At 43.3% G+C, this 25,126-nt stretch overlaps 3 protein-coding genes across 15 annotated transcripts in view; 2 read left to right on the top strand and 1 right to left on the bottom strand.

The window, feature by feature from the left end:
- The window catches only part of PXK (PX domain containing serine/threonine kinase like), a 32,629-nt gene extending 21,178 nt beyond the window's left edge, over window positions 1-11,451 (top strand). For 4 of the 12 annotated variants that reach the window (XM_062500865.1, XM_062500862.1, XM_062500861.1 and 1 more), the window contains 6 exons: window positions 2,010-2,058; window positions 2,822-2,899; window positions 3,311-3,397; window positions 4,024-4,093; window positions 5,012-5,071; window positions 11,226-11,451. In XM_062500865.1, the coding sequence (XP_062356849.1) occupies window positions 2,010-2,058; window positions 2,822-2,899; window positions 3,311-3,397; window positions 4,024-4,093; window positions 5,012-5,071; window positions 11,226-11,422 (541 nt within the window). In that variant the 3' untranslated portion in view covers window positions 11,423-11,451. Of the gene's footprint in view, window positions 1-2,009; window positions 2,059-2,821; window positions 2,900-3,310; window positions 3,398-4,023; window positions 4,094-5,008; window positions 5,072-7,901; window positions 7,938-11,225 lie in introns of those variants that run through there. The other 8 variants (XM_062500864.1, XM_062500859.1, XM_062500858.1 and 5 more) reach the window with 3 other exon arrangements.
- A 1,927-nt stretch (window positions 11,452-13,378) lies between these two features.
- Window positions 13,379-16,879, bottom strand: PDHB (pyruvate dehydrogenase E1 subunit beta). The gene is made up of 9 exons (XM_062500869.1): window positions 16,688-16,879; window positions 16,419-16,526; window positions 16,285-16,347; window positions 16,166-16,201; window positions 15,769-16,054; window positions 14,968-15,078; window positions 14,252-14,343; window positions 13,834-13,975; window positions 13,379-13,533 (listed from the first exon to the last, which is right to left on the bottom strand). The coding sequence occupies exons 1-9, from the start codon at window positions 16,823-16,825 to the stop codon at window positions 13,388-13,390; spliced, it is 1,122 nt and encodes a 373-aa protein (XP_062356853.1). The 5' UTR covers window positions 16,826-16,879; the 3' UTR covers window positions 13,379-13,387.
- Window positions 16,880-17,137: 258 nt separating this feature from the next.
- On the top strand, window positions 17,138-25,073 carry KCTD6 (potassium channel tetramerization domain containing 6). 2 transcript variants are annotated; one of them, XM_062500694.1, is made up of 3 exons: window positions 17,138-17,269; window positions 22,377-22,485; window positions 23,705-25,073. In XM_062500694.1, exons 2-3 carry the CDS (start codon window positions 22,459-22,461, stop codon window positions 24,389-24,391), a joined length of 714 nt encoding a protein of 237 aa, XP_062356678.1. In that variant the 5' UTR covers window positions 17,138-17,269; window positions 22,377-22,458; the 3' UTR covers window positions 24,392-25,073. The 2 variants fall into 2 exon arrangements, with proteins under 2 accessions (XP_062356678.1, XP_062356679.1); XM_062500695.1 differs by lacking the exon at window positions 17,138-17,269 and adding an exon at window positions 19,390-19,425.
- Window positions 25,074-25,126: the final 53 nt, after the last annotated feature.

Raw genomic sequence — 25,126 nt, 5'->3', positions numbered from 1 at the left:
GACTTGCTTTATATTCATAGCAATGTTTTTAATTATTTTAGGGGGAGGAAACTTTCTGCTCTTGTTCCTCTTTATAAAGGTTTGCTGCTTGGTCTGAGAGATGTGTCCCAAGTGAAGCTCGATAGGCTTTGTAGAACCCATCCTGTATTAATATGTGTGTTTAAAGTTGCTTTGTCTCTTGGTGTGTAGGAGCTGTTATGTATGCACTTTATTTAGCATGGTTTGAATTAATCCAGCCATTAAAGTAATGCAAGCATGATTGAGATCATGTACAGATTTAGAATAAGGAATCTTTTTGCATGTCCCCTTCAGACTTACTTCAGCAGATTTTGCTATCCGTTCACTTAAGACTGACTTTGCTCAGCAGTGGCATTTAAACCTGCTCTGGGTATGAAATGTAATATGGAAGTTCTGTCTGGTTTCTTTCAGGACTTGCTTAGGGATTCTCTGAAGCATAGACAGAATAAATTTCCTTCCAGGCTGCCCTCCAAGTATGCAGTGAAGGGGTCAGGGCAGGCATGGGGCCAAGGCCAGGATGCAGAAAGGGAGCCCTGTGCCACTGAGTGGGGACCACACCTGTCTGCATTGCATCCTGCCTGTAGTTAGGGCACAACATTCCAGGGAAATTGCTGTTCCCACGCTGTGACATGTCACCAGCACACTAAGCATGGAATCACAGTTCTAGTGGGAGGTTCTTTTATTATTTCTTAGTGTGAGATGCTATAGTTGGGGCCTCCTGAATGGGAGATTGTCCATACCTAAATCTGGCTCTGATCTCACAGCACAGATTACAGTGCATTTAGAGCCTGTATGAGGTTCAGATTTCCTGGCTGGGAAGAGTCGCTGCAGCCTTCAATTCCTTCTTCTCCTCCCCTCGGGAGAAACAGTGTAGGAAAACTTTGTGAATACAAAAATACACAGGTATTTAAAGATGTTGAATAAATAATCTATGCCCAGCTGCATTGGATATGTAAGATATTATACCACATTCTCTTCATACCCATACTCTTTACAAAAGTGTTTTACATCGAAACGCAATGCAATTAATGTAATTTCAAGCAATTAATATAATTTAAATACCTACTTATTATAACCATAAGAACATGTAATCTGAAAGGGTCAGAAAGTCCTATAAACAAGGATGAACTTTCATGGATTTTTTGAAGTATTTTAAAATTTGCTTTATTTCTGAATTTTTCATTCTCCTTAATTAACTTGATTCTAGATGTGAATTCGTTTTCTCTAGTATAAGCCTGTGATATTTTTTTCATAGTGGACAGCAGCTTAGAAATATTTATCTTGGAGCCAGGATTGAGGTCTCTCTGTGACAGTTTTCTAGTATGTTCTCCAGGACAAAGTATCTTGAAAATGGACTAACCAGTTTATTTTCAGACTACCATTGCCCTCTAGTGTCTTTGTTTTGGATGGAAAAGGATTAATCATTTATGGTGTTTCTGCTGATACCATAGAGGGGAGAGCAAAATATTACAATATTTGCTTTAGTTGCCTTTTGTAGAGGACAGGCAAGAATGCAGATATTTTCAAATGTTAAGTTCACTTGATTTTTCACATTTCTTGTTAATTCTAAGACAAGGGTTGTACTAAGAGAAGTTTTTTTTAACAAGAGCAATGATTTTGTTCAGGTGAAATTTAAAATAAAGTCCCTGATTTTTTTTCATAAAGAATCCATATACTTTTAAGGATAAGGTATTATTTTCTGTGGGGAACCCTTCTCTGTCTTTGATAACTGTACCTGTTCTATTTACCTGCAAAATACTCACACAAACCAATTTTCTCAGTAGTGGCTACATTCTGAGAATTGGGTCCTGCTAATTTTACAGAAATGCTTAGAAAATAAAAAGCAGTACATAGACACCTGTGGCCAAGGCTTGACAACAGAGAAGCAAAAGAGAAAGAGGGGTTTAAGTGAATGGTACCAATAGTATTCTCATTCTAGTTTTGCCCATCTCTTGGGAATAATTTTTCTTTTTTCTTTTATCAACTCACAGATTATTCAGTGACGTCCTGCTAACAAACTCTGAGAAACCACAGTTTAAGGTAGAGCTGAACACTGATTTGCTGATGTTTATGGATGTTCCAGGATGTGGGTAGCTACATATTAATTGACAGAGGGGGGTCGAGGAGAGCTGGCTTTATTTGCCTCTATAGCTATTGCCATCAGTGTTTGGATTCCTCTGCCACACCGTCCCTGAGAATATTGTACCACATCTTAGAGGGGGACACGATGTGACCTGGGGATGTTCAAGAGCAGCTGCTGAACTGGAGCCCATTTGTGTAACTGATGGTGATGCTCTGTCTGAGCAGAGGCTCTGAGCCATGCAGGTCCCTTGCAGTGAGAGGAAACACATTGCAAACATTGTGAAAGCTGATTTTGGTACCTGAGACCATCAGCACCTTGCTGCCAGCTCCAGCACTGGGGCATTTCAGGGGCCACATCTGGTCCCACTGGGGAGCTGCCCCAGGGCACTTCTCCTGGAGGATATGTGGCCTGTGTCTTGTGTTGTCAGCCTTATAGAAATTTGGGGATGTGACTGGAGTCTCAAAGTAGTTATCTGTCCTTGCCTTTAGAGTATCCCTTCCAGGGTTTGGTGTTTCTTTGTCCCTGCTGATCTGTAGCTAGATTTGGAGTTGAAAAACATGCATCTGGAGTCTTCTTTTCTGCTTCACTAAAGGAATAGTGTAACATTTTGGGGCTTTAGATGAGAAATATGATCAGATGAATGGTGAGTTTTGATCAGTGAAGTTGTGTTTTCCTTTATCACATTTTGTGCTATGATTTTTGTTCCCCATTCTGTATTAGATTCCTACTAAGCTAAAAGAGGCATTGAAAATCTCCAAGGAATGCATAGAAAAGCGATTAACAGAAGAACAGAAATTGGTAATGTCTGAATTTCTCTATTTCCTACAGACATTTCATTTCCTCATCACTTTTACATGCAGAAAGTGAGTTTTTACTCTAAAGTGATTTTGAGTAATAAAGGCTTTCATCAACAGATTTGGTTTCCCAAAAATGCAATATAAGGATTTGTGTAACAGCTGTTGACTATATGGCATTTCACTATTTTAAGAGGTGTGGTTTCACAGGTAGTGCTTCCCAAATTAGAGGATCATTTTAACTTCAGTACAAGTCTCCATCCTCTACCAGAAACAGAAAAGGAAAAACTAGAAACAAAAAAGGAAATCCAAACATGCAAAGTGAATACAGTGAGTTTTCTTGTGGCCCAAATGTTGTTTTCAAACATTTCAGATCTTAATATCGTCTTTTTCTATTTTTTCCTTGATTTTGAAGATTCACCAGCACAGAAGGCTGACAAGAGCTCAATCTCATCATGGCTCTGAAGAAGAAAAAAAGAAAAGGAAGATCTTGGCACGAAAAGTAAGCAATTTTTAAGTAGGTTTCTCTCACAGAAGATGTTTCTTCTTGTAACGTTTACCATGTACAGGTTTAGCCATAGGTACATGACTCTACTCTTTCCTGTGTTTTTCTGCACTACTTCCTGGTTGTTTTCACTTCTTCAGCTAAGGAATAGATTTACTAAAAAGTTTAAGTTACAGTGGTAGCTGACTTGCATATTGGTGTAACCTGTTTGAGGTTGCTGTATGAAAGCAGTCTTGGTTAACAGCTCATACCCAGATGAGCTGCTCTATTCTGTCCCATTCTCTGGGGAGGTGTTGGAGCCTGTTTCACCCTGCTCCTGCAGCACTGTCTGCATTACTCTTCTTTTCTGGGGAGGGGTGTGTGTGTCAGTTTTCTTCCCTTCCTTTGTGGTCAGAGGGCACTGGAGTTCCCTGCTGCCTGGCTAGAGATATTTGAGCACCAAACAGCCTTGGTGCTCTTGTAATCACGTCAGTGTGTCCTGGTATGGTGAGAGGGATGTTGAGCACTGAAAAATATTGTGTGATACAGTGCATAGCTGTTACTAATCTGTGTGTCAGTTCAATCCTTATCATAGAAAGTGATTATTCATTCCTATCTTCTATTTCCTCTGCTCCCTTTTAAAGAAGTCAAAACGCTCTGCCAATGAAAGTGGGGAAGAACACTCAGCCAAATACAGCAACTCAAATAACTCAGGTAAGTACAGAGAGAGGAATTTGCTTCTACACAGCTGTTTTAAGTTTTTTTTTTTCTTTCTCTTTTTTTTTTTTTTGTTATTACTGTCATTTTCTGTCTGAAAATATTTGGGTTTATTTGGGATTATATTATTATTTGGGATATTTGACTACCAAAGTCTGGTACCACTTGGCTTGGGTATTTAATAATAAGTAAATTGAGGGCTTAAAAATATTGTTGCTATCATATTTTCAGTTGCCTAATCTAAAGTAATGTTTCCCCTCTTCTGTGCCTGATTCCCCCCAAAAAAATTATCAGTCTCTTCATTCTGTTTGATATTTGAGTTGCATAACAACAACATCCATTACTTGGGCCATTAAATAATGCAGTCTTCAGGGAGACTCTCTGGTGATTTGTATTACATAGGAAGGTGCTAAGATGAATGAGAAAATTATGTGTTAAATTGCTGCTTCAGTGCCAAATTCTAAATCAACAGAGCCTTTCACAAGTTTTCATTTAGTTAAAAGGTGCAGTTGGTACTATGGAACAGATTACCAGAGTTGATTTGCTTGGGTAAAATATGCCTAAAAGCAGCTTGTTGTGGAATACAGCAACTGGCTGAAAATCATGTCTTAGGAGAGATGGGGTGCCACCCATGCATTGGCACAACTCTTAAGGGGAATTTGTATGCTGAAATCCAGCAGCCTAAGCAACAGAAATGTTTCCCACTGAGAAATACTGAATGCATTTCCTATGTTTTTGGAGCTTCTCTCATACTCTGAACTGTAAAGCCACCATTGCTACAAATGGGAGTATTTCCCAAGATGTGGAAGCAGGATTGCATTTTCAGTCAATAAAATTTGCCTTCTTCCAGCAATCTGCCTGTGTTGACCTGCCATGTCACAGCTGTAGTTACTTGACTGTTGTTTTATTTAGCAGGCTCTGGGGCGAGTTCCCCTTTAACATCTCCATCATCCCCCACTCCGCCCTCCACAGCAGGTATGTTCAAGAATCACTACAGTGTTTATCTTTCTTATGTTGTTTTTTTTATTCCCCTCTGCCCCTCAGTGGTGCTGTTATTCCCAAGGATGATAAAGGGATGATGGTTTTCGAGGATGGAACACCAAGATGACAGTTACCTTGTGGCAGCCTGAGTGTGGGCATGTGCTCTCCTTTGAGAGTCACAGAGAACTTTTTTGTAACTATAACTTTCTTGAGATATACGTGATATGATTTACCCAGGGTGTATGTGCTAGCTTCAAAGTCTGTATTCCTCCAGGCCTACCCACATTGCAACTTTCCAGGCATTTTCTGGGCCTCGTGTTGCAGTATGCATTTGTTCTGGTATTAATGATTTGTTCACTCTAAAATACTGCTTGCTCCTACCTTGTTTCTTTGTTCTTTTTATTCCTGTACTGCTGTGATGTATTTTCAGGAATTTTGGGTGTGACAAGTTTGGTGGCTTAAACTTCATGAATCTCCCTAGTTCTGTTACACCCCATTTATAATCCAGTAGAGTTAGTAGAAACAAGTCTAGAAACAAGATTGATTTGGGGTAAAAATGATATATTTATTATTCTGTTTTTCAGTTTGCTGGGTAACTGTGCAGAGAGTTTTGCTAATGTTTAAAAAAAGGGTGGGAAGTGGTGAAGAATCTGCTTGAATGGGCAATAGAAATAGCCTGAAAGTTTAATTGCAAATCTAAATATTGAACAGTAGTGGATGTGCTTCAGTCTCAAAGACTGGAAGAAGAGCACTGTCAAATATTAATAACAAAATATGTTAACAGAATATATTTATAGAGGGGAAGCAGGCCATGGCATTGCTGTTTTTTATGGTGATTCTTGCCATAAGATTTCTAGTCCCAGGAACTTTCAAGACAGCACAACTCATTAACTAAAGCAATGCAATCAAATTTGTCTTTGCTGTAGATAGTCTTTCAAAGGACACTGCAGTCTGTGTGATGTAATTCAAATCAGTCATGCTGAAATTCAAATTAGTAATTTCTCCTTCAAGTAGAGGGCATGTGGAATAACTTCTCCCAGATAGCCTAAGCAAGATAATTACTGTCACTGTTGCACAGTAACAGTGCTGTTCTCTGGATGCACTGACTGTGATCTGGAGAATTTGTTACCAGTTCTGCGGGCTTTAATAATGAAGTAGCTGAAATGTGCCCCCAAAATGGACAGAAGTTTAGAAAGCTTTGTTTTTTTTTTCCAATAAAACGATTGCTTAGTTATGTTCTGACTTGAACTTGTTGGAACTTGGTTGAAAGCATTTTCAAGTTTTGAGCATGGCATGCAGGTTTATGTGCAGATGTGGATCAAAGTAGCTCAGCTTTGTGCTCAAAACTTTTCTCAGTTCAAACCATATTGTCACAGTGTGTTTGTTGATCATCTTGTGCCAGTGTGCTCCTGATGACTAGTGGGGATCAGCCCTGTCTAACATGGTTTGTGGCCCTACCTGTCCTCACACTGGGAAGTGTGCTAGTGAGCTGATGGCTTGGATGCTGTTTATGAGGTGTAAACCAAGTGTCACATTTTCAGGAATGCTTTTGTGAGTAGAATTTGTAGAAGAAATTTCAGATATTAATTCTGAGAGAAAACTAGATTTTTTTTTTTTTCACCAGCAGTATTGTAGTTTTAACTGTTCTGAGCAAGTATGCTATTGCTGCCTTGAGGAAAGACACACTGGTCCCATGGTAGGACTTTATTTGTGACAAGTGATGCATCTGTGGCTTGCATTTCTCTCTTCTGATTTCTTTTTACTTACTAAGGATATTTACCTCTATACCAAAGTTACTCATGGGTGTGTGTGGTGAGATGATTCTCAAAAAGGCATTGAGACTTTCAGTCTGTGTATTTGGTTTGGTATGGCTGTGTTAGAGCTGGGGTATCTCAAAGCATCCTGTTGATACGATAGCACGGTGGTGTTGCAGGTACTTGATTAACATATTAGAAATGCATTGTTAGATCATGCAAGTGACTCTAATGTAACATCCTGTGTTTCTGACATTCTCCTGGTGTGGTTCTTCCCCCCCCCCCCAATTCTTTGCTTCTGTTGTGAAAATCTGTTCATTTTCTTTGTGGCTGTGAGCAGTAGCTAGGGTCAGAAGGGATGCTGAACAGTGTGGTATGGGTTATTTAAAATTCACTGATTATTTTCTAAATCAAATAAGCCCACAAGATACAGCAAGATCTCTTTCAACAGAGAAGAACTTGGAGGGTGTCACTTTTGCTTCTCTGGACTTCCCTGCAGGAATAGTGAAAGAATTGTGCTTAATCTTTTTCTGTGCCAGTTCTGAATCCTTCAGTATGACATGTTTCATTGGCACCCATATGGTGCATCTTTCCTGCCCCTCACCTTGCTGTAAAACAGTTGGAATGCTTTAGGAAGTGCTTTTCCTGAATGTCTCTGACCCATAAGTGTGAACACAGGTGTTAGTACAGCAGGAAGTGTTTCTTGAACTGAATGGATTTCATCTTCTGTGGCTAATCTTCCTTCAGATTTCTTGCTAAATCTCTCTAAATGCACTTTAGTCCTGTAAAGCTTGAATTATGGCATGTGCAACTGAAAGCATGTATGTTGTATTTGTTGATCAAGTATAATAATGCTTAGAGCATGGAAAATTGTTGTTCATTTTTTTAGAATTGAATGAAACATTGTAAATGTAATATGAAATAGTCAATCTGCTGTCCTCCTATTTGTCAGTAAGAATGTATTGACTTCTGTACTAACTTTTCAGCTAACAGTATCTGTTTTTCTTACTTTGACATGAGAACTGGATGATTAACTTGTGTCCTCTCTCTTTCTCTGCTGTCTTCAATAGAGCATGCATCATTTTGAACGTGAATTTTCGGAAAAGTAAGCTAATGCTGATTTATCTCTTTAAAGATGCTCTGTTTCTGAATGGGAAAGCTGGATGCAAATCTTGAAGTTGCTTAGTATTGGGAGGGAATAGAAAAAAAATCTGAATGTTCTTACAGATTATTTTAATGAAATACAGCATCTTTAAAAACTATCACTAAAATTATTTTCTTTGTTCACATCCCATTCTCAGCCAAGTTATTAATGCTGTTTGCACAATTGCTGTCACTTTAAATTCATAATTAAGTTTTTGTTTCAATTCAGGCATCAAGTTTACAGCATCTGATTTACTTCCTATTCCTTTTAACACACTCTTTTAACAAAAATGTCCCTGTAAAAACCCTTGGTAAGTTCTTGTTTGAGTGTTTTATTCTTACAACTGCATGAATGAATAAAATGTGTGTTTGCAGGCAACATATGTCCTTTAACATATGTATTGGAAGGGCCTAGAGATAGCTAAACACTTGTCTCAAATGTTTTTTCTAGTAAGTGCAGGAAAATATTTCACTGTAGGGCAGAACAATTTCATCTGTAGATGTAAATGTATATGAATACATGTATGTGAACTAAGATTTCTTTTGCATCACTCTATTCAAGAAGGGAAGGACAGTTTGGTGTTGATTGCCTAACTGGAGTGAATGGATTTGAAGATTTTTGAATCATGCTCTTAATTAGCAGGTTCATTATGTAATGCTTATAAACTAGTCAGATACCATTCTGCATTCTGAACACTGTGTATTTATGTCTTAAGGCAGAGCCCAAGTGTAAGGGTATAATTCTCTGTTACCAGTTTTCCCTGAGTTTAACTACATGATGTTGGCAGCAGCTCAATTTCAATAATAATGAATCTTGAGGAATTTAACAATTTTCCAGGAAGAAAGGTTGATCTCTGCTCCTACTTTCTTCTCTTTTCTACTTTTGTAAAATAACCAGACCAAAATTTGAAGATAACATGTGGAATCTTGGCCTCCTAATACTTAGTGATCCAAGCATTTTGTGTGTTTTTTGCCCTGTGTGTGTCACATGTGTCTTCTTTCACCACATGTGTTACCACTGTATTTGTACTCCCTGGGCACTGCTTTCATGGTCATTCCCTACTGCAACTTGTACAACTACTTGCATAGTCTCTTTCAGCCTCACCTTGCAATTCCAGACAAAAATCTTGTCTTTGTTCTCTGGAGTTTTTGCATCTCTTTGAAGCCATTTCTTTTATGATTAGCTGCTCTTGGTGCTTTTACAGCAGTTTACATGATTTGTTTGGGGGTAGGTTGGTGCACCAGTCCTGCAGGGTCCTGGTCTGACCACTTCAGCCACTAAATGGGTACTTGGACTGTTCTTGGTCTTGTTCTTCCTTTGGCCAAGTTTTTCTTTCCTGGCAGTCCATCCACAGGAGAAACAGGACTCTAACTCCAGGAATGTTTTTTTCAGTATTTCTAATAGTAAATTGATCTTTGGCAAGTGTAAAAAGCAGATTTGGGTAAGTTAGAAGGCCCTAGTATGCAATTTATTTCAGTTTGTGCTGCTGTTGTGTAAAGTTTTGGTTACTTTAGAAAGCAGTTGATCCACATGCAACAGGCAGGGTAAATTGCTTCAGTTGATCTCTGGTATTTCTATTAGGACTTCAGTATTTCCTCTTGAAGGCAAGAGAATGAAGATGAGCTCAATATGTACTTCAATGCTTCATTTCCACATGAGGCTTTTATGCCAATGAGAATTTCTCCTGAAGAGCTGGAAGTGCTACAATCACAGCATGTATTAATGCACACTGGCAAAAATGGATGCTTTATGTGAATACTCTGCATTTTGAGCTTGCTCTCAAGTGGGAAAAGTCTTTCTTCAAAGACTGGTACAGATAGAAAATGAGAGAGTTTTGAATTTTATCTTTCACATAGTATAACTCCTTGTTTTAATAACAACAGTTCTGTTTTTACTGTTACTTGTTAGTCTAAAAACAATTGTGGATGAAGAATTGAGAGACAAATGCAGAACAGAGAACTTTTGTCTGCTTTTTTTCTGTAATTGAGCTTTATCCTTCCTCAAATCCCTTTTGAGCCTGAGTGGTGTAATGTGACATAATTGCTTGATATTTGCTCACTTCTGGCAAGCTATTCTGCTTCAGGAACAGCAGTGTCTTGGTTGCCCTAATGTTGTTTTACCTTGCCCAGTATCACAGTTCTTGCCACTTACCAGTATATTCCTCTTTGTAGTCAGAGCTACTGGAAGCAAGTGTTAATAGGTGCCGTTTGTCTCTTCAGTGTTCCTATGGCACAACTCATGATCTGTGATAGAGCTGAAATTCACTGCTGAGTAGTTCCAGGATATTAATCATTATGCCCCTATTCCTTCCAGGATATGAGACAAGATAGGCCCGTTATTATTTGACTTGCATGGCAATGATGGTGCAATGTGCTGGGGAGAGTGCCTGGGGCAAAGGAGGCCACTTGCCTGGATCTGAACTGCCAGGAAACAGCTCCATGCAGCCCTCACTGCTGGACCAGCTGTATGTTCCACTGCGGGCTCTGGCTTCCCAGGGAGTCGGGATGTGGAGGCTGAGGTTGGATGAGAAGCAGAAAGTGGATGTGGCTGATGTAGGAGCAAGGGGCAGAATACAAAGGTGGCTGGTGGGAACAGGAGAGGCAGGCTGGAGGTGTGTGGTGTGACAGTGTTGTGATTCATTCAGTCTGTCAAAACGACCATTTGTTACAACATGTTTGGAGAAAGTCAAACAGAACTTTGGAAGTGTAAAACACTTCCAGAAAACTCTATCTGCAGTTAGTACTTTAAAAATTAGGCATAATATGACAAAGCAAAATGGTCACCACAGATACTACAGTGACGTGGTCCTTCATTCATATAATTGTAAAGTGAGTTATGTAAGTAACAACAGGTAGTAAAATTTGCTTCCAGTCTTTGTTACTGTTCATGTCCCAAAGAGCAAATTACGTCACTAGGGACAAATAGCAGAAACTGAATCTTGGAAGTCCCTTTAAGGGATCTCTATTTTCCTTGGTGCAAGATCACATATGAGTGATGTTTTGCATCTGAGTCCTGAGGCTCTTCAGGCTTCATTTCAGAGGTATCTCAGATGACATGACTCACCTGCAGATAGAGGGATTTGATCACTTTGGCATTTTCCATTTGTTCTGTTCTTCACGCTCCACTGGCATTCAAGGGATGACGTGACTATAGTGCAGGACTGACCGAGTCCAGCCGAGCAGCCGCAGGCCTCTTGTGGCAGGACATCCCCGGCATAATCAAACTCCATCTTCTCTCCCCAACTTCTCAGGAGCATCGTCCATACCCCCAGCACCGCCCCCGCCGCCCCTGCCGCCAGCAGCTCCTCCCCCGAGCACAGAGGTGCCGACGGCGAGGCCCGAGGTCAGCGCAGGCCGAGGAGCCTTGCTCAGCTCCATTCAGAACTTTCAGAAAGGAACTCTGAAGAAAACACAGACGTGCGACTACAGTGCTCCCAGGATCAGCTGAGGCCACTGGTCACTCCAGGATTCAATTCCCTCTCCCCCTCCTGTGCTGACGCTGCTGACCCGCAACTGCCCCACGGGCACAGAGCAGCTCTCCCGAGTAGCAGCACTGCCCTGCTCGAGTTGCTTTGCCATGCTGGGATAAGTACTCCGGGCTTGGCTGCAAGAACTGTGTCCTCTAGCTACAGTTTCAGGGGTACAGCAACTTCTATTAAAAAAAAATCTGAAAATAGGAATGACCGCGATGATGGTAAATTAATGCATTTTTCCTAGCTCCATTCCACCCTTTATTTCAAATTACAGGAATGTAATTTTAGTCTGCTCAATTTTTCAACTCTTTTCATACACTCATAACTGATCTTAATTCTTGCTGCATGGAGTCAAGTTTGTTTTACATAATCCAACCCTTAAAGCATAATGCACAGGTGAGGGAACTGGAGAATTAAATCTTATTCCCACCATGTTTGCTGGTGGAGTTAAAATGCTGTCTCATTAAGCTTGTTTTAATGGACATCCTATCTGCAGCTCTAGGGGAAAGTGTTTTTAAATGAGGAAGCAGTTGAAGTGGGAGGTTATAGGGCACTGGGATGTTATTGTTGATTTAATTAAATGAAAAGTTCCTTCAAGTTAATTCTACCATTTAAACTTTATTGAAAGATCCTTTTTGAATTAAAACCTTAAAACAAATTGCACTTTAAAGGATTATAGATAATCCATTTTTTTTAAAATTCAAGTACATCAGTGTTTGTTACTATGCAGAGAATGTCTGTACAAAGTTTCATGTAACCTGTGATATTCAGTCATTTTTATTAAAATGTTAATGGAATTCCTTCAGCAGCATGTGGTGGGTATGTTCTGGTGGGATTCAACCTCCAAGCCAGACTTCCCAAGAACTGAACAGCACCTCTGCTACATGAAATATCCTGGGAAGTATTCCTAGCTCTTCAGAAACAGGACCCAAGCTCTTCTGTCTGCTCAGAGGTACCTCCTCTTCCCTGGTTTACCTGAGGTGCAGAGGAGACCCTGCTGCACAGGCTCCTCAAGGCAGCTTTCCCTCTGTACCTGAAGCTGCTGAGGGAAGCCTGGCAGAACTCCCTGGGATGCAGTGATCTCTCAAAAGGCTGCTCTGAATGTGTCCCAGCTCTTCACACACAATCCACACCTGCTTAGACTCAGTGCAGCTGAGCAAATGAACTCATTTTGCACTGCAAGAACTATAGTCAGTGTGCAGTTGTCAGCCCAGGTAGGGAGTCAAAAAAAAAAAAAAATCACAAAAAAACTTGGAACAGTAAAAGCAAAGCATCTGGGCACTTATTTTTATCACTGCTATGTGGCAGCGAGTAAAGAAAAATTAGGAATTGTTTCCTATCACATACTGGAAAGGTTCAGTATCTTTATTTCAGCTCTTGTACAGAAGCCCTTCTGCATGTGCAGAGTGCTCTTCAAACCAGACACAGTCATCATCTCTTAACTGAGCCCCTGGGCTGCCACAGACTGTGCTCAGAGCTGCGCTGCACTGACAGTCTGGGCCTCACATGATCAGCCTGATCATTCCTCTTCAATGAGCCCTGCAACCACAGGCTCCTGCAGCCGTACAGCATTCAGGGCCTGCTCTTGCTCTTTGCAGCTCTGCCCTCCATCACTGCTGCAGGAGATTCAGCACAGCTCCTCTGGCACTTACAAGCCAAGCAAAAAGAGAGGATTTTTTCCTCAATCTTGAATTTAGAATAGCGTTTTTTCACAAATAGTAACACAAACCCAGCTGTACTGTTGAACAAACAAGTATTACCACATTGTTGCATATAGGAAGTGTGGCTTGGGGGGTAACCCCATATAAATATTTTGGGAGGTCACTATACTTTCCCCACTGTACAAAGATAATGGAGCTTATACAACAGAAATTATGCATACAACGTGCCCAACACCAAGAATGCCTTGTAAAGTCATTTTTAAAACATGTATTTACAACTTATATATTCAATGCTTTTTTCACTGCAAATACTATATCCTTCACTTGAGGTATGCTGTTATCCTCTAAGATTTTTGCATAAGGCATGGGGACATCGGCACCAGTGACACGCACAGCTGGAGCATCCAAATAGTTAAAGGCAGGTCCTGAAACAGAAGACAGGGTCAGGTTGCCAAGTAACTATGGTTTTGTCTTGATTCAATTTCTGACTCTTACTCTAGTTAAACAATTTGTTCCTGTAGCTCTTAATATTCCAGAAAGCAGTGTTCTAGGCTTGTTTGTGTTCATGCACTCGGGGGTTTGATCATCCACCCTGTGAAAATCTCTAGAGCAAGACAGCTCCAGCTCGTGTGATGCAACCTCCAACTCTGCCTTTGCCTGGCTTCATCAAGAATAATCAACATTTCGAGTAGGGAATGAGATCAATGTACTGTGAAACTCAGTACCTTCCATGATCCTGGCACAGATTTCAGCTCCTACTCCAAACTGGGGCCAACCTCCTTCTACAGTTACCAGATGGTTTGTCTTGACCACGCTGGCTTCCACGGTTTCAATGTCCATCGGTCGAATGGTTCGCAGGTTTATAACCTGGGGGAGAGGGGACACTCTGAGCCTTGCTGTGATCTGAGCCTGTCAGTCACCACCGTTTGGGTACAGGGCCCTTCAGCACTTTCAGCTGTTCTGACTCCAAAGACAAGACTTAATAATTCTAACTCAGAAACATGAAAGGCGTGTGCTGTTAAGGCACCTGAAATTAAGACCCTTGTAGTTGATACACTGAAGTTCTGCAGAACTTGAACAAGAAGATGCTACTTTTTTTCCCCCACTTCAGGGAAAGAGATAAGCAACCCAAACCCCACTCACCTCACACTCTACACCTTCTTTAGAAAGTACAGCAGCTGCTTCCATACAATGGCCAACAGGTCTTGAGTGTGCCACTACCGTAACATGAGTTCCTAAAACAGAAACAAGAGTAAAAAAAAAAAACCTCTTGAGATTTAAAGCTTTTTCTAGACCTCAGGCTCCTTTCAAGGCAGCATGAGGACTCACTTGCAAATTTAAGGTTCTCAGGTTTATTTGAAATACTGAGCACAGTATGAAGAAAGAAAGGACTATGTTAAGACACAAATTTTACTTCTGAATTCAGGGAACTAAATGAGGTATTTAATATAGTTTTCAGATCAACCTATTCAAATGTTCATATAATTTAGAGGTAAATTATGAACAAGCTGGCTGAAATAGTACAGTGATCTCTGTTTGCATTTTTGACCAACATTACATACTTAGGTGAGGAAAAAACTTTCAGCCATCACCTACCAAATCTCTATACTACAGAACAAATATTTTATGGAATCTTTTAGAAGGGTATAGTTTAAGTTGAGGTAAGGACAATCAGGTGTTAGCTCCTTTTAAGGGCAACAGAACATGAAACCACACTACTAGATGAAAGAACATTTGAACACTTAACATTTGAAACACTTTTCTGTGCCCTATAACAGTAGTACCCTGAATAGCCAAGAGGTTAAGAAAAGTCTACAAGCACATCAATTAGTAAGGAAACAAATGTATTCTCAGCTTACCTTGCCTTTCTATTTTAGCTTTTCCAATAGGAATAACAAAATCCTTTGACTGTGCCTGTTCAGACATTTCAAAGGGAACACCATACAGTAATTCACTTTCCAGCATCACAACTAGAAGGAAACATACCTGGATTAGTGTGTACATCTGCAGGCACAGGCCTGTGCTGACCATTAACAGTCCTGCAGCTCAAGACAGTACACCCATCCAGGCAATAAGGGAGTGAGGACTAGGTTTGCAGAAGTAATTTAAAAAAAACCCCTAAATTTAAGTCTTTTATTCAATAATGAATTATTCTAAAAACTTCTGCAACTATTCTGAAATGAGGTCAGGTATTTTACTTTTGGTACATGACAGTACAATCACTAGTTTTAGAAAGGTCTCATATTTTTAATTAGTGTTTGTGAAAAATAAAGACAAAGGTTGCTGCTCTTGAATAAGTACATTCTGAATTTCATGATCTGTAAAACTAAGTTACACAGGCAGTATATATGCAGGAACTCCTCCTAGGTCATTTTCACCCTTTTTAACCCCTTTATGATTTATAAATGCTTCCAGGTTTTCTGGTTGATACCAATCTGGCAGTAAAACTATGCACCTAGCAGCAGCACAAAATGTACTGTTAGCATGGCAGAGGACATTTAGGGAAAGGATGAATCCCTCTGTGTCTTTTAGTGTACCCTAAAACTGCAGTAATTCAACCTTGAGTGCTTTAGGGTTTAACCAGTCTTTGCTTTTGTAGGGAAAAACAGACGTTCCTTAGGTCTGAGTGCCAGGTATTGCTGTGACCTGCTTGTGCTCACCTGGATTATCATCCCGGATTGATGCTTTCAGCAGCCCTTTGGCATCTTCTGCACTCCAAGGACTGACGACTTTGAGGCCGGGGCAGTGTCCATACCAGGCTGCAAAGCACTGGGAGTGCTGGGCAGCGACGCCAGCTGAGGCTCCGTTGGGACCTCGGAAGACGATGGGAACAGAGATGCATCCTGCAGACATGTAACAGCTCTTGGCAGCAGAGTTGATAACCTGATCGATTGCTTGCATGGAGAAGTTGAATGTCATGAATTCACACACCGGTCTCAACCCTGCCTATTATATGCATGGAAATATATTTTTTTACATAAAAATGTGAAATATGTTTTTTTACATAAAAACAGTTTAATTTTAAAACCACACGTGGAAGAATGCAAATGTACAAACCATAGCAGCACCGACAGCGATTCCTGCAAAGCCCATCTGAAAGAAAAGAAAACCAAGGGATAAGGACCAGGGAGCAGCTGATGGAGGGATCAGCAGGGTAGGAGACAGAGCAGCCTCACCTCGGATATCGGGGTGTCGATCACCCTTTTGTCCCCGTACTTCTTCCAGAGACCCCTGGAGATCTGCAGGGTAGGAGAAAGGAGTCAGGGCCCACCTGAAGCCCTTTCCTGGGCCGCTAACGTCTCCCGCATACCTTGTAGGCGCCATCGTACTGTGCCACCTCCTCGCCCAGCAGGAAGACGCGCTCGTCCCGCTCCAGCTCCTCATCCAGCGCCTGGTTCAGCGCGTCCCGCACCGTCACCTGCGAGACAGCGGCAGGCGGGCTGGGCGGGGACACGCTCCCCACGCGCCGGGAGTCACCTCAGCCCGGGGGCTAAAGTCACCTCACCGCCCGCCCGCCCCGGTGCCGGACCCTTCCCTGAGGGGCGCGAGGCCCTCTCCGAGGGCAGCCCTCCCCGCTACCTGTATGGCGGCGGGCGCAGAGAGGCGGAGGCCCCTGCGATGCTGGAGCCGCTGGAGCGGGGCCCCGGCGTTGCGGGCGTGCGGGGCGAGGCGGGAGCCCAACGCCAGGTGCCGCAGAGCCACCGCAGCCGCCGCCATCTTGCTCGTGTCCTCTCGCCCTGCGGCCGCCTGGCCCCGCCTCCGCCGCTCTCGCGAGAGTGTCCGCGGCGCGCACGCGGTGGCGAGAAGCGCGCGGCCCTTTCGCGCCACTTCCGGCACCGGGGCCGTGCGGGGATCCCCGCGGGGCCGCGCGTGGCGCGCGCCCCAAAGCCCCGCCCGCCGCCCCTCCCGGGCCCGCGGGGACGCGCAGCCCCGCGGGGACGCGCCCGCGGGGACGGGCCAGCACCGCCAAGCGGCCCTGAGGGCGGCGGGAACGCGCGTCCCGGCCGCGCCCGTCCGCCCCGTCACCGACCGCCGGGGCGGGGCTCGCCAGGACACTCCCCCGCGCCGTCCCCGCCCGCGCCGGCGGCTCCGCTTCGGGCTCGGGCACAGTCCCCGCCGCCGCTGCCGCCGGGCTCCGCCTCAGCGCCGAGAGCTGCGCCCGTGAGTGTCGGGCCGGGCGGGGGGCGAGGGGCCGAGCCCCCGGGGCCGCCCCGGCTCGGGGGGCGGTGCGGGGCGGGGGCCGCAGCCGCGGAGGGGAGCGCGTCACGGCGGGACCGGGACAGGGAGCGGGACCGGGACAGGGAGCGGGACAGGGACAGGTGATGTGCCGGGCTCCCGGGGCTGTTCCGGCCGGGCACAGGGAGCGGAGGCCCCGAGTTCGGCGGGGATGGGACAGGTGTTCCGGGGGTCCTGTTCCCGGTCGGGCGCGGTGGGGATGCCCGGGTGGGAGCAGCGGTGCCCGGCGGTGATTTCTGGCAGGGAGGATCTGGGAGCCATGGGCTTTGCTCAGGGTGGGGAGGGGAGCGGGTCCTGCTGCTCTGGGGAGAGGAGGCAGAGCTGAGACTCTGTTTTGGGGTCGGGGTGAGGCTCTGGACTCTTGGGTCACTTGCGAGGAGAGAGGCAGAACGGGTTCATTCTGAGCATCTTTGCTGAATCACTGTGATCTGGGGGAGAGTTCTTTTACCACGATCTCGTTGGCTCCTCTGGGATGAAAACGGGCACTTCCTGCCTCCTGCTGAAGCCCTGGACCCCACTCTGGGTTTCAGGGGGGGATTTTTGTCCCAGGCTGCTGTCACTCCTTGGTCCGTATGTGTGCTAAGCCCCATCAGTGTGTGCAGGGAGGCTTGGTGTTTCTTACACCTGCCAGCCACCAAAACTGTTCAGAGATGTTTTCTCATTGGAAAAACAGTGGTTAATATCACAGAAGCAAAGTACATGGATAAACCCCAATTATTATCGCAGGTCCTGGAAGCCTGAGTGCCCTGGGTTGCTTCAGTAGAACCTGGCTGGACATTAGAGTCTCCTTTGAGTCTCTTATAGGAGTGCTAAAGTCGTACTGGGATGGGGGCTCTTCCAACAAGAAATAAAGGTTTGGAATCGGGACTTAAAACAGGATGTCATTGAGCTCCTTGGGGGAGGGATGGAAACTACAGTGAAGCAATTAAATATAAAGGAGCAAAAATGTTGAGTGGCTGGTATGAGCATTTTTCTGTCCTGCCTGAGGTAAAGACTGAGTATTAGTAAAGAACAACTCAAGAAAAGCAAAAACTAAGTTAACTTCTAATAAACTGCATTAGTCATGATAAACTTGACATGTGTAGAAGGTGGTAGGTGCTTTCTTTAGTGAAGCTGATGTGCTGATTGCCAGAAGATTTGGTAACTGCTTGTTTTGAGAACGCTCCTTCTCCTCACTCCCCTGGTTAGGGTGGCACAGAGCTGGAACTCAGGGGTTGCTCTGCTGACTGTCAGCTTGCTATAGTTTGGTGGAGAACAGTCAGCACTGATGCTGCTCAGTGTTTGTCAGTTCAGGTGAGTCACCAGTAATTTACAGTAAGAAGTTGCCTTTCAAGTGTTCTGACTGGCTGGGAAAGAGAGAGGTTGTCCCTGTACTGCATAACTGTGCTGGGGGATGGAGTTTCTTCTCATCTTGTGAGATCTAAGTGTGAGAGGCAGGGAGCTCACAAAGGGTTGAATAGCTGAGAGTGTATATCAGAGTCTTACCTTGCTCTTTTTTCATTTTTAAGTTGCTGCTGCTAGAATTCCTTCCATCTCTCTATTGACATAGGAATCAAAGGTAACTCTTCAGGTTAAACAACCTGTGCTATTATATTGATACCAAACTGCTCATGAAAGACTAATGCCACAAGAAAGCCCTTAATTATTTTGTTTTAAAAACTAGATGAAGAACATTCAGAGCAAATCAGGTGATCTGTGCCTCTTGACTTACAGGGGCTTGGTGTATTTCTGCTCCTCCTTTGAGTAACTGTGTGTTACAGCATTGCAGGGGTCTCTCCAGGAGTGGTGGTAGCCTGTAGTCGCAGCAGTGCAAATGCCTGGCAGTGCTGCTGGCATCCCCTGGCCTGGTCTCAACAGGGGGTGTGTGTGTCTATGTGTGTGTTTTCACAGATGCAGATGTTCATCTGACTCTTAAAAGCTTTCTTTGAATTTCAGTTTGCAAACTGGTTTGCAGCTCTGTTCTGGGAGAAGCCCTGCTGGAGTTAGTGGCACTACCTGTTGCAGCAGCGTTGCTGATAAACAGCCTAGTAATCCTCTGAGTCATAACATATGAAATAAGAGTGAGCGTTTTATGAATGCAGGTATCCAGTTTGGTGTGTTAAGTATAAAGTGATGACTTGAGTGCTTTTCTTGCTTCTCATTGTGCCATGCCCGTTCTGGCTGTGCTGGGCTGTGGCAGGACCCCAGTGACTGTGTCACTGCTGTGCGTCCTCTCCCTGCATGCAGAGCGGTGTCATGACAGCAGGACTGTGGTTTGTCACCGTCCGTGCACTTCTGCTCCCACTAGAGAGGGACATCCTGCTTGGCTTAACTGTGTCAGCAATTTGACTGAATTTCGCTTGAAATATTTTTTGTGGTTATCAAACATAGGCTGCCTTGGGATATGACTGTGTGTCGTCTGTAATTTGCTGTCTGGACAGGAGTAGCTGTGTTGGCAAGCCTGTCCCTACATGCAGTCCATTGGTGTGTGACACAAGGGCAGAGCTGGCTTGAGGCTGCCTGTCCTGGGGGATGGATGGAGTGTCTGCTGATCCCCACTGATGGTCACTGTGTTCAAATCTGGAGGATTTAAAGCATCATTGAAAGGGCACGTGAAGGGCATCCATCCTCATCCTTGCTGTGATGTGTTTGGCGAGTTCTTAGCTCAGGTTGTACCCAAACCAAGTTACTTTCTCCTGTAAAGTTGTCTAGAAATTCAGAGCTCCCAGGCTGATGAGGGAAGCAGTGAACAGTTGGGATCACGCTTGGTCATTTTAGGATGGCCTCCTGGTATCATCCTTTTGTGTGGCTCATTTCACTCCAGCACTGGTTTGCCAGGGAGGTCTGTGTGTGCTTTGTGGTTCTGGGTCCTTACACAAAGGTCACAGAGATTTCTCCATGCACCTTCTATGTTGAGGGCTAGGTTTGTTTCAGATAATTGCGCTTGTAAATTATTCACTCTGGTGTTACACAGCAGTGCTGTGATCAAAGATTAAATCATGCCTTTGCACAGACTTGCAGTGTCATCTCTTTCTTTCCCTGATGAAGTCTTGATTCATCTGTACTGGCCTTACATGCGACCAAAATAACATCATATTCACCAGTTAAAATAACACTGATGGACATCTCTGTCTTTGAAATATTCTGGATGTGTAATTTGAGGTAATTTTACTAAGATTGCAGATCTCTTCTGTCATGATTACTGGTGAAATTTCTGGCTGGGTGCATCATTTCACTTTCAAGTGAGTATCAGAAACCTGTACCACTCTCATATGGTTTTAATGCATCTGCATGTTATTCTTGTCTTGTATTTGACCAGAATAACACCTTCAGGTGCTGGAATTTAAAAGTTTTGGTCTATTGCTAAAAGTTTACAAACTACTTGAGTGACAATTAAAAAACAAACCAAAAAACAAAACAAACCAACCAAAAAAAACAAGAAAACCCCCCAGAAGCCCAAACAACCCCCTCCCCCAAAAAAACCAACCCAAAAACAAACAACGAAATCTTGAGAGGATTCTCTTCTTGATTTTTGAGCAGTTAAAAAAAATATTTACAGAGGTTGGCAAAAGACCTGGTCTTCCAGGTTTATCTGCTGTCAGGGGATGTGTTTTAATGTACTCTCTTGAGGCATGCTCTGTCTCTAATTTGTAAAAATAGGATCCTGGTATGACTTGTTCTGTATCTTAGTATTCCTTAATCTTCTGTTGTCTGACCTCACTATTTTCATATACTGATTTTGTTTCTTTTTACTCTTTAATCCACCTGAGATGCAGCTGGGACTGTGCTTGTGTTGCTTGGTCTCAAAGTCCTGACCTGTTGGACACTGTTCTGGCCAGGCTGTGAATTTGGGCAGGGCACAGAGAGGTGGGATGTGCTTCCTTGTTCTGTGGTGAATGAAACCAACCTCATTTCCTAGTAATGAGAAGGGGAAGTTATCTTTTTTGCTTGGGAATTAACTGTGAACATTCAGTCATTGTGGAATATGGGGCTCTGGCTAAGTATCTGTACTGCCTTTAGCTGTGTGGCTGTATGTTGAAGTTTGTTAGTAAAGAGTATGGGACCAGAAGTCTTGCGAACTGTGTGGTCTTCTAAAATGTAAAAATAAACAAAGCTGAGAAGCTGTACCCTACTTAAAAAAGGCTGACCTAAATTTTCAGCAATTCTAGCAGAGAGGCAGGCTCTGGGTAGGGATAAAGGCTTACTGATGACTGGCTTCCCTGTCCTTCCATCACTTGACATGGTTGGCAGGCCACCTTTGGCAAATCACCACTGGTATCTGAGGTCATTCACTTTCCCCTTCCCCAAGTTGCACAACCCCGGTCGTGGATGTGTGGACAGTCCCCTTGTTATGCAAGTCAGCAGTTGAACATCTTCTGGGAAGTCACAGCATGAATCTCTTCTCAAATTGCTTTTGTTGGAGTGGGTTGACAACATGTTAGCTGTCCTTTGGCTTGTTCCTACAGAGATTTTGAGAGTAGGTCTCTGGGAAGTCCATTCATACTCTGTCTGTAGATTAATGTTCTTGCTATCAGTTGCAGTTCTCCACTACTAAATTATTAATTCTGCAGTGAGAGTTTTTTTCTTCTTAGTTTTCATTGACTTTCATGCTTGATTTATTTTTCTGAGCAGTTTAAAACTGGAGCATGGGGTCATGCCTGATAACAGATCACATGTGACCTCAGAGGTAGCTAAATAAACTTTCTTAATTGGGAAAATGACATCTGTCTTTCAAAGTACTCACAGTTTCCCAGGTGAAAGGTTGCTTGTGAACATGTATTACCCTCAGAGGCATATTTTTTTCAAGAAAACTGGGATGTTCACGCAACCAGTGGAGTGGTTATGTGTGCTCTAGAGACAGTCCTGTGGGTAATGTGATGGGAGAAGGAGGGAAAAGTGTGCTTGCAGATTCTCCTGCTAATGTGACTTTGTATCTGAATGCTTTCCTGGCAGAGAACCTGCCTTTGATTGGAAAGCATTCCCCTTGGTGTTCTTGTAGGTACTGATGGTCTGCCATGTTTTGTTCTGTGTTTGTGTGTGCTTTTTCCTGCAGGGAGATAAGAGGAGGGGAGTTGTGTATCCTTTCAGCAGCCTTCTGTTAAACTTGGAATACCACAGTTCAAGCACTTGAACAGATGGATAATGGAGACTGGGGATATATGGTGAGTTCAAGTGTGCACTGTGCACTACAACCGGGCTTCCAAGGTCTTGCAGCAAGAATCCTTCCAGATCTGCCTTCTGTAGATCCAGAGCTTCAGTCATGAGAGAGGGAAAACTATGCCTGTTAAAACAGCTTTACAACAGCTTACTCACCTTCCCTGGAGTGCTGCACCTCCTGTGCAGTTTGTGGGGAGTGCCCAGGTTCAGATTTGCTAGGGACAATCAGCCAGGACTGAACTGATGCCTTGAGCTCACTGTTACCATTTTCCTAGCAGAAAAGCTGAACATAGTTTGTGCTTCCTGCTTACCATTTTAAGGACTTTGTCATTTTATTTATCTAGAAAAGTATTTTTCCTTGTAAACCTTGTCTCAAACTAGACAAGCACATCTTATTTTTCTCCCCTTCTCATTCTGCTGCCATGCATATGTCTCTTTTCTCTGGCTGGCTGCAGTCCTGGTTGTTAGAATTGGTGGCCAGATGGGATTTATGTTCTTTTCTCTCTTGCTTCCTCATGTGCTATCAGGAGTCTGATGCTGACTGGTTTGTGCTCTGCCCCCCACTTCTATGCAGCACATTAATTTGTTAATAAATATTCCTTTTTAGAGTTAAAAGCTGAAAGTTATTTTTCTTCCTTGCCTGTTTTAATGAAGCCTCTGAGCCAAAGCATGGATTATTTTGATTGTGAGCTCTTGGTCCTGTGTTTAAACTTGCATTGTCTTCCTCTTTTGAGGGATAAAAAGAGGCTTAACATTTTTTGGCTGATTTTTTATTTCCTTTTATTTTTCTTTTTTTTTTTTTTTTGGTTTTGGTTTTGTTCTAGAATGAGAGACAGATTGTGAAAGTAAGGAACATTGCTGGGCCTCATTCTGACTAACTTGTTCTTCAGGAAATTTCTCTGTTCTCATTTCCCCATCTGTAGAATAGGAAAAAACTTGCTGCCCAAATGCTAAACTTGCTCCTGTGACAGTAGCTGAGTTGTTAAGATTTCTAAAGCATTCTGGAAATGTGCATTCTGCATGCTAAGTATCATCCTGTCTGGTTGCCAGTTGTGCCTTGTTGCTAGGTGGCTTGGATTTGTTCAGGTTTGAACAGCCCTTAGAGGCATTGAACAGAAGTGTGATTTCCCCCCAGTTTTCCAGCAGTATTTGCCATGTGTGTCAGCAAGGTGATCAAATCTTCTTGTTGGGGCTTGATAAACTCTGCAATTTCTCTCTTTCTAGATGACTGATCCAGTCACGCTAAATGTGGGTGGACACATGTATACGACCTCCCTCACAACTCTAACGAGATATCCTGACTCAATGCTCGGGGCCATGTTCAGGGGAGACTTCCCCACTGCCAGGGACTCTCAGGGCAATTACTTTATTGACAGAGATGGACCACTTTTCCGTTATGTTCTTAACTTTTTAAGGACCTCAGAGCTCACTTTGCCACTGGACTTCAAGGAGTTTGACCTGCTCCGGAAGGAAGCAGACTTCTATCAGATTGAACCCTTAATTCAGTGTCTTAATGACCCCAAGCCGCTGTATCCCGTGGATACCTTTGAGGAGGTGGTGGAGCTGTCCAGCACCCGGAAGCTTTCCAAGTACTCCAACCCGGTGGCTGTGATCATCACGCAGCTCACCATCACGACGAAAGTCCATGCACTACTGGAAGGCATTTCAAACCACTTCACCAAGTGGAATAAGCACATGATGGACACCAGGGACTGCCAGGTGTCCTTCACCTTTGGGCCATGTGATTACCACCAGGAAGTGTCGCTCCGAGTCCATCTCATGGAGTACATCACGAAGCAAGGCTTCACGATCAGGAACACCAGAGTCCATCACATGAGCGAGCGTGCCAATGAAAACACTGTGGAACATAACTGGACTTTCTGTAGACTGGCACGGAAAACAGATGACTGATTCTGAGTCCACGGGAGCCGCTTCAGTGATTAGCAACTTAATTGGACAGTGAACCCAAGAGAGTCTGGATTTTTGACTAAAGCAACAATATGGGCTTTTTTTATACGACTATTTATTGTTTATCAGTGAGGACTGGAGGAGTTTAATTCTCTAGCAGCTCTGTTCTTTTGTCCAGTTCAGAAAAAAAACCGTGCATGTGCCTGTTCAGTCAAGACACCTTTTTGTTTGAAAGAGGGAGTCCGAAGAATCAGTACAATAGGGTATTTTGTGTCATTAACACAATTCTCTGACTCGACTCAAAGTGCTAAAATTACCTCTTGTTTAAATGGTTTCTAATCCATCTAATGCTATGACACTGGGAGCAAGAAACAAAAAAAGATTTTAAAATGCAGTTGGGGAGAAGCTGCTATTGTGTAGACTAATTTAGTTTCTAAATCAATACAGTATTGTAATATTCTAGGAAAACAAATCCCACCCTTTAAAAGTACTTGATAAGTACAGTTCCTTACAGTTATGGCAACTGTTTTCTTCTATGCATATAAATCAAGCAACCAAATATTATCTGTAGCCATGGAAATATGATTACAAATATTTATATTGGAGTCTAAATGCAAAATGTCCCTGTGGTAGAATTCGTATTTTTAATGCCTGGTGCAATATTATTCCCAAGTGTAATGCCTGCCAGAAGAAGCTAATAAAAATGTGAAATACAGAATACTGTTTTGTATTTTCTTT

The sequence above is a fragment of the Cinclus cinclus genome, chromosome 12, assembly GCF_963662255.1.
Source record: "Cinclus cinclus chromosome 12, bCinCin1.1, whole genome shotgun sequence".
NCBI lineage: Eukaryota > Metazoa > Chordata > Aves > Passeriformes > Cinclidae > Cinclus > Cinclus cinclus.
Note: the sequence above shows the minus strand (reverse complement) of the source record. Positions and strands in the feature narration are given on the sequence as shown.